A 9,613-nucleotide genomic window follows, 5' to 3' on the forward strand; every position below is an offset into this window, starting at 1 on the left:
TTTATGAAATCAGCACAAAATCAAGCGTAATAATGCTTTAAAATTCATACAGCTGATCTACTTATTAGGAAAAGACTTTGTTTTGTTGTAGTAGTGAACATGTTAATTTGAATTTTTGACACAAAACTATAATTTGTTGTATGATTAACCAAACAAATCATAAGGACCTATAGAGAAACAGAGAGTAACAAGAAGTTGAGCATAAAATGTGACTAAAGGCTAAATATATATTACCAAAATATGCAGAGCATTGATATATATATGTTCCATACAATAAAACATATTTTACATAGTGATATATGCCCTGCCCTCCATTTCCTGAACACAAAAAGTCACCGTTGGTTGGTAGCTAGTGCATGAAGTAACCAAGCTAAGAGCTTGTACATAGACGTAACTAACTAGCTCTTGCTCGACCGCTCGATGGGAAAACCCTAACTTTTAAGGATCAGTGCGAGGCTTTTTGGGGGCATTTCCATTGTGGTGCAGTGGGTCAGGACCAGAAGGAACCTTCCTTAACTCAGACCCAACCTCCAACTTGTTCTTGCCATTCATAATATCATCATCGCCGTCAGCTTCTTCATCCTGCAGCAGCTTCCCACTCGTACCAACATCAACCTCATTATTTTTTCCTTCGATCCCAGCAACCAGCATCTGTTCATGTATATGCGTCAACAAACGAAGCATGATCAGATGAAATTAACTTAATTTATAATTTAAATCTATAAATATTATAGAAGAGATCTTATTTGTAATTGTTTGGGAAAAAATCGAAATAGTAAAAAATGTGCATGTACCTTTCTGTTTTGATTTCCCCGGAAACCAGCTTCCTCACCACCAAGGCACCCATGGCCAGTGCGCCTGCATTCTGTTTAACAGGGAAAGAACAAAAAAAAAAAACTCCATTTTATCTACAGCAGTTCGCTTAATTTATAGAAAATCAGATACATATTATATAGGAAACTATTATGCATAAGGAAATGGTATTGCGTCTGAGACAGTGAGAGAGAAAAACCAGTGCTAGCAGCTTCCTCTATCCGCATCAAGCACGAAGCCACAAGAAAAATCAAGCAAAAAGCCACTGATGATCTTGATGCCATATTTTGGATTTCCTAGCTAAGAATAAACCCTAATGTGCAGCAGAATAGCGAGAGGAAATTGGAAATATTAATTGTGAAGTTTTGGAGAGGGGGGATTACTCAATTTATAAGGGCTTGTAAAATCTGAATCCGCGTGCTCATGCAGCCATTTCTCTAGAAATTAATGATTAACTAGCTATAGTAGCCAGCTAATAAGATCTTCTTCCTGTGACGTAGGACAGCGCCGTCTTCAATCGTATCATCACAGCCACGTACGTCACTCCACAATTCAGATTTTGCAAATATTTAATGTAGATGCTAGTAACTTTCTCACATGAAACTTCTCATTTTACTTTCTCGGCTCTTCTTTTTAATTTTGAATGTTATTTCTGATTAGAATTGAGAATTTTCGTCACCTGCATATTTAGGGTTAAGTCACATAAAAACATTTTCAAGAAAACAAGATTATTGTAGTATAAATGACTCAAATAAGGTCAATGTCTCCATACACTGCTATGAATAACTAATGCTTAAAACAATTTTTAATTAATTATTTAATACAAGATTTAGAAAATTGAAAATTTTAATTAAATCACAAGTGCAAATAACCGAAAGTATTAAAATCAACAATATTGAAATCAAAAGAACAATTATACTAAACAGTTTAAGAGAATCAAGACTCTAAAGCACTAAGGTTTAGTTGTCACCATTAACCAACCTAAGTATTTCTACCAATTACTTATGAGTTAATACATACAAGCTTTGAATGTTAGGTTTTGATTATGCATATTCTACTTGTGATATTCAAGCTAGAACATATATTTAACATGCAATCCGTCTATGACATTCAGATAAAATATAAACTGCAAGATTCATTAAGTTTTGTAAAAATCCTTTGAAAAACCATTTAACTTAAAAAGTGATATTCGCCTTAAGTGAACGTACAATTTCCAACCACAAGAAGCATTAACCAATTTCAAGATGATATTCCAACAGAAATTGCATCCAATTACCAATCTAAACATCCTAATGGTGATCAAACATCAAGATATATGGGTAGCTTAAAATTTGTGATTGAAATTCAAAGCAAGCATGTATAACATCTTAAGTAAATTGGAGAAAAACTACATATTCATGCTAAGGCTCGCAACCTCATCGTAGCAAAGAGAATTAGTTACGCATAATAATAATTGAATATCAAAATATTATTAAAAAAAAAAAACACCCTTGTAGTACTAAATGACAATTGCTAACGCTCTCTAAGTCAAGTTCTCCAAGCCAAAAACGTCTACCCCTTCTAGGGCTTCAAACTCGACATATAGATAGACCTAATTTGAATCCTACCTAAAATAGGTTCCTCCAACAAATCTGGATAACCAAATAAAATAATATAACTTAAAATATACATTCCTGTTCTTATTTTAGTAAATTGGGCAGTCAGAAAGTCAACCCGTTATATGACCAAATCTACACAGAATTAGGTATACAAGGTGGCGTTGGAAAGATAAAACATCCCCTTCAACGAAGGAAAGTTCCTCAAAAATGTCATCTTCAATTACTAATGGTCCAAAAGAGACCAAAATGTCAATTTTTAAGCACAGTGTATCTGCCTTCATCTAATCGCCATGATCAACAGATAGAATTAAAGGAAGATATTTTGACCCAATCAACTTGAATGACTTGGGAATTTATTCTATTTGGAATCATTCCAAAATTCCATCGTTTCATCACGTTTTAAGCAAAGCTGTGACATCCCACATCCCACATCGCACAGGGGAGTGATCCTTAAATGCATATTCCCATCCCTACCTAGCACGAGGCCTTTTGGGAGTTCACTGGCTTCGGGTTCCATTGGAACTCCGAAGTTAAGCGAGAAGGGGGCTAGAACAATCCCATGATGGGTGATCCACTGGGAAGTTGCTCGTGAGTTCCCAAAAACAAAACCGTGAGGGAATGGTAAGCTCAAAACGGACAATATCGTGCTACGGTGGAATCGGGCCCGGGAAGTGATCCACCCCAGGTCGGGATGTGACAATTTGGTATCAGAACCTAACCCTGGTCGCGTGTGTGCCGACGAGGACGTCGGGCCCCTAAGGGGGGTGGATTGTAACATCCCACATCGCCCAGAGGAGTGATCCTTATATGTATATTCCCATCTTTACCTAGCACGATGCCTTTTGGGAGCTCACTGGCTTCGGGTTCCGTAGGAACTCCGAAGTTAAGCGAGAAGGGGGCTAGAGCAATCCCACGATGGGTGACCCACTGGGAAGTTGCTCGTGAGTTCCCAAAAACAAAACCGTGAGGGAATGGTTAGCCCAAAGCGGACAATATCGTGCTACGGTGGTGGAGCGGGCCTGGGAAGTGATCCGCCCGGGCGGGGATGTAACAAATTGGTATCAGAGCCTAACCCTGGCTGCGTGTGTGCCGACGAGGACGTCGGGCCCCTAAGGGGGGTGGATTGTGACATCCCACATCCCACATCGCCCAGGGGAGTGATCCTTAAATGTATATTCCCATCCCTACCTAGCACGAGGCCTTTTGGGAGTTCATTGGCTTCAGGTTCCATCGGAACTCCGAAGTTAAGCGAGAAGGGGGCTAGAGCAATCCCATGATGGGTGATCCACTGGGAAGTTGCTCGTGAGTTCCCAAAAACAAAACCGTGAGGGAATGGTAAGCCCAAAACGGACAATATCGTGCTACGGTGGAGTCGGGCCCGGGAAGTGATCCACCCCGGGTCGGGATGTGACAATTTGGTATCAGAGCCTAACCCTGGTCGCGTGTGTGTCGACGAGGACGTCGGGCCCCTAAGGGGGGTGGATTGTAACATCCCACATCGCCCAGAGGAGTGATCCTTATATGTATATTCCCATCCCTACTTAGCACGAGGCCTTTTGGGAGCTCACTGGCTTCGGGTTCCGTAGGAACTCCGAAGTTAAGCGAGAAGGGGGCTAGAGCAATCCCATGATGGGTGACCCACTGGGAAGTTGCTCGTGAGTTCCCAAAAACAAAACCGTGAGGGAATGGTAAGCCCAAAGCGGACAATATCGTGCTACGGTGGTAGAGCGGGCCCGGGAAGTGATCCGCCCTGGGCCGGGATGTGACAAAAGCAGATTCCGTTTGTCCTATTAAAAAAACATAAAAGAAAGTAGCAAAATTCTCTCAAAAACTTACATAAAATATAACTAAAAATGGGATAAAATATAATATAATAATGACTCATCAAGAACCATCTAATTTCTATATCACCATTTAAAGATCAATTTTGCAAATATCAACCAAATTCTTTTTTTTTTTTTAGTCAAACAATAGATTTTGTTAAATTAGTTATGGACTGAATTTAAACACACGTCATCATGTAAGAACTAAACTAATTTTCACCATGTAGTAAATAGCTACTTGCCATTCATTTTAATTAAATAAAGAATAATGTCCCACAATCCTGTCCTTATTATTACCCTGCATGCACCAGCAAAATAGGTATCTTCTTGAGGAAGATGATGTCATAACAAGTGCCAACAATGTTGTGAAATGCCAACCGTACGATCATGCAATATATGCTTTCCGTTAGTGGTGATGATCATGATGGTCATGTACAATTATATCTGGGAGAAGCAAAGATTTTGCATGATTGAATCATGGAAAGTGGAAACTAACAAGGACTAGTGAATGATTGATATTTTTTATAGGGTTTTTTCAGCTAAAGGTTCCCTAACTGTTAGTGGCTCTGCTTTACTTAATTAATTAAAATATTATTTCATGTATATGTTAACGCGTAAGATGCTGTTGCAATAAGTAAGAACTTTTTTGAAACCGACTGACTGACATCGAGCAATTAGACACCAGATTTGGCAGCTGGCTTCATAAATCTTGCCCCATATCTACTACATGCAGTAGGGCTAGGATATAAACGATATCAAGTATCTAGGGTTTCGCCTGCTGCATCCTCAATTTAAGAGAAAATGGTAGAAATAGGCGCTCAATTTTAGCACAATTAAGCAATAGTCCTTCTACTAAAATTTTATGATCATTAGTTTTTTAACTCGTCCAAACTTGCAATTATCATCCTTTTAGTCAACTATGTCAAAATTTCATCAAAATGAGTTATGTTGAAAAGATCATTGTTACAATTGGGCTAAAGTTGAAGAATCATTACTATAATTTTTTTCATTTAGTTTTTCATATTTGCCCCTTAATTCAGCCTGAAGTGCGCGGTACGTCACTCATTTTAACAGAAGTTCAAACGGAGTTGTTGATAGGAGCATATTTATGCGATTTTGTTAGCCTATTGCCTTGCATTTACTCAATTAGTTTCTGTTTATTATAGTGTTTTAAGGTATTTTCGTGTGTTTGTAGGTTCAAATAGCAAAAATGGCAAGAAAAGGCAATTTGAAGCATTTTAGGGCAGTTTTGGGCTTGGAATGGATGGCACATGCATGGAGCAAGGTGGATGGACGTTTTTGAAGATCCAAAGAGGCTAGGAATGTGCCTAACATCTGGAATAATTAATTCAAGACTTGGAAGATAAGGAATCAGCTATAAAGAAGGAAACATTATCCAAACAACCTTATCTTATCTTATCCTATCCGAATCTTTTCCTACCTTAATTCCAGCTGCAAGGGGGACTCCTTTCCACATTAAAACACCTAAATATCTGGTTCTAGAAGCCCTATTCTCTGCCCTAAGGTTGTGCTGCATATCATAGCCTTTTTCTTCTAGAAACCAGTCACAATATTCTTTCTAGAAGCCCAGTTTCTGCCGCACCTTACCCTAGTCCTTTTCCTTTTGGACTTGTGCCGTGTCCTATCCTTATCCTCCAAGGATTTGTGCCGTGAAACCCTAGCTATATATACATGTTTTATGCCGCAGAAAAAAGGGGAGTTTTTAGAGAGACAAGTCCAGAGAAATTAAACACTTTGTGTCGCAACAAGGAAGAAAGGGGGAGAGCTTAGAGCCGTGCCTGCCATCCAAAGCCTTTGGGATTGTTGGAGCATTTCTAGGTATATTTTATCCTTAGTTTTAGTCCAATGTTTGTTTTAATTTGGTTTTCAGTTATGATGAACAATTGGAACTAATTTTGTTTTAGCTAGAGGTGAATTCAAAGCCATGAACATATGTGTGATATGGTGATATGAATTGATTACATCCAGTTATTTTTTCATTAATCGTGAATGCAATTTACTTAACTGTTTGATTGATAACTTATTCTTGTGTGTTGATTAAGGAGGCCTACTTAGTTTGCATGCATGAATTTGATGCTAAAATATAAGGGAGTTTCACCGAATAGTTATGAACTTATATTTACAAGTAGTGGAGATTGCTAGTCATGATTGTGTTAAGTAAATTCCTGATAGAAATATCATGCAGTTCATAGTTACAAATGTCAGTTCATGTAGGGAAATTGATAAGAATAATTTGGTTGCATCGCTGAGTCCAATTCAATGAATTTAGGAAAATCTGAGAGTTAATTTGTGCAGTTCACAGTTAACTTGGGGCATTGTCATTCATGGTTTATAGGAATAATAATTGGAAATTGATTTGTGTTGCATATGTGTCATGTGTGGAAAAGGACCCTCTAGCTAGCCTTTCACCCTTTAATTCACCCAAAATCGTGCAACCTTTAGTTTGTTTCTGCAATTTACTTATTTTTAGTTAAATTCGTCAAAACAACCCCCATTTGTTATTTTGAGTCTTTTTAGTTTAAATTTCGTCCAAACTTCTCTTTAGTTCATTTTTTTAGTCAATTTAGTTAGATTTTCGTCCAAATCACCCCTTAGTGCTTGTTTTGAGTTATTTGAGTCAATTTAGTTTGTTTTGAGTCAGTTTAGCTTAGTTTTATGTTTTTGAGTCTAATTAGTGTAGATTAGCATCCTTCCTAATCCCTGGCCTAGAACGATCCCTACTTACGCATACTACAATTGTCTAAAATAGGGTTAATTTGTGTGTTAGTTTCTATCACATCAAATTTTGGCGCCGTTGCAGGGGATTAGCAAACTTGCTAATCTCCCTTTTGTTTCTGTTTTTGCTTTTCTTGTGTTTTTGATTTAGTTTAGTTTTGTTTACTTTGTTTTAGGTACTAGTTTATGACTCGACATTCTCAACTTGCTCATGTACATATATTGGAGTTTGACGATAATTTTGAACGAACTTTGAGAAGGAAGAGGAAGCAACCAGAACCCAATCCACCTAGTTCTAGCTCTGAATCCAAAATTGAAGAAGAAGAAGAGAAAGAGGAAGAACAAGACATGGCTATGGACAATCGAACAATCAAGGAACTTTCAGCCTCGGGATTGGACAATGTCGTGCCCTTATGCATTCAATATCCTAAGGCGGCTCATGGAAAGACCAATGAGTTCGAATTGAAGTCTAGCTTACTGCATCACATCCCCAAATACCATGGGCTGTCCATGGAAGATCTGACAAGCATTTGAAGGAATTTGAAGTGGTATATTCGATCATGACACCAATCAACGTGGATGGGAATATTTTGAAGATGAAAGCCTTTCCATTCTCTCTTATGGACAAGGCTAAAGATTGGCTCTATGAACTAGCACCTGGAACCGTCACTTCTTGGGAAAGCATGAAGAGAGCATTCTTAGAGAAATTCTTCCCAACTTCAAGAGTCATTCTTTTGAGGAAAATGATTAGTGGAATTCAACAAAGTTAAGGAAAATCCTTTCCAGCATATTATGAGCATTTCAAGACTTTAGTTGCATTATGCCCACAACATCAAATGAAGGAAGAGCTTCTAATTCAATATTTCTACGAATGACTTCTCCCAATTGAAAGACAAATGCTAGATGCTTCGGTAGGTGGTGCTTTGGTTGACAAAACTCCAGTTGCTGCAAAGATCTTAATTGCAAATTGAGCCTTGAATGCACAGCAATACGAAGGAGTTGGACAAAGAGACCCCCCATGGCAAACCCAAATGAATGAGGTAAGTGCAATTTCCGAAATTCAATCTCAATTGGCCAATCTCACTGTTCTTGTATCACAGGTTGTTGATGGATCCAAAGTGCAAGGAACAAGTGTTTATGGTGTGTGCACTATGCAAGGACATTCCAATGACCAATGTCTTAAATTGATAGAGAATGGAGGATGGGAAAGTGCTAATGTCTTAGGATATCAACGCCAAAATCAACCAAGGCATGATCCATACGCCAACACTTACAATCCGGGCTGGAGAGATCACCTAAACATGAAGTGAAGGGAGCCTCAACAAACTCAACAACAAGGAGGATTCGACAGCCAACCCCCAGGATATTTCAAAGGCCATTCACACCAATGCAACCTCAACCACATTCAGCCCAACCAAATTCAGGTATGTCTTTGGATAACGATAAAGTTATTCAATTACTCACCTCATTGACAAAGGGAATACAAAATCAAACCAAAGAGATGTAAAATCAAGCTAAAGAGGTGGACGAATTGAAAAAGCAAATGGGGCAAGTAGCGGAGTTCATGTGACAGTTTAGAGAACAAGGCAAACTGCCTAGTTCAACCATTGTGAATCCAAGGGGAGGATTTGAAACCGCCAAGGCCATCACATTGAGAAATGGCAAGGAGGTTGGAACCACCCCACAAACATCCAAATCAAGTCAAAATGAGGACAAAAAGTTGCTGCTCAAGGAAGAGGAGGATGCCAAAGCCACGACAAGGGTAGAATAACCCTTGCCGCAGCCCCCTAAGCACCCTATGTCGTCCAACTTAACTAAGGTAGGTCCAAATTCAATTCCTTCTAACGTTATTCCACCAAATGTGCCTTTCCATAACAAGTTTATGCAATCTAGGAACGAAGAGAATGAAAAAGACATTTTAGAGACATTTAGGAAAGTGCAAGTCAATATCCCGCTTCTTGATGCAATAAAGCAAATTCCGAAGTATGCTAAGTTTTTGAAGAAGCTTTGTACAACAAAGAAACGAATTTGGGAGAAAGAGGTGGTACATGTAAGTGAAAATGTCTCTGCAATGTTGCAAAGGAAGCTACCACCTAAATGCAAAGATCCAGGTAGTTTCACTATCCCTTGTGTTATTGGTTAATACAAGGTTTGAACATGCTATGTTAGATTTAGGTGCTTCCATTAATGTCATGCCATATCCTGTTTATGCATCTATAAATCTAGGAAAGCTTAAAAATGATGGAGTTATTATCCAATTAGTTGATCGTTCTAATGCATATCCGAAAGGAGTTTTGGAAAATGTTTTGGTGCAGGTTAACCATTTGATCTTTCCAGCCGATTTCTATGTGCTTGAGATGGAAGATTCAGCCCACTCTCCACCATTGCCAATCTTACTTGGACGACCTTTCATGAAAACAGCCCAAACCAAGATTGATGTGGCTAAGGGAGCATTAACAATGAAGTTTGGTGTCAATATGATTAAATTCAATGTTTCTGAATCTGTTAAGCTTGTTCGTTCTTGTTTTGCCATAGATGTGATTAAAAATTTAGGGCAAGAACGTTCAACAACACCAATCGAGAAAGATGTATCTAGAACCACCATCGACGAAGGAATTGGAGTGGAGCACAAGGAACACGCCA

General features: G+C 38.6%; 1 protein-coding gene across 1 annotated transcript; it reads right to left on the reverse strand.

Annotated features, from left to right (window-relative positions):
- Positions 1–438: 438 nt before the first annotated feature.
- On the reverse strand, positions 439–1,097 carry LOC137741681 (protein CLAVATA 3). Its single transcript, XM_068481380.1, has 3 exons — positions 1,013–1,097; positions 795–865; positions 439–651 (listed from the first exon to the last, which is right to left on the reverse strand). The coding sequence occupies exons 1-3, from the start codon at positions 1,095–1,097 to the stop codon at positions 439–441; spliced, it is 369 nt and encodes a 122-aa protein (XP_068337481.1).
- Between the last annotated feature and the right edge of the window lie 8,516 nt (positions 1,098–9,613).

Source organism: Pyrus communis, chromosome 8 (genome assembly GCF_963583255.1).
Source record: "Pyrus communis chromosome 8, drPyrComm1.1, whole genome shotgun sequence".
NCBI lineage: Eukaryota > Viridiplantae > Streptophyta > Magnoliopsida > Rosales > Rosaceae > Pyrus > Pyrus communis.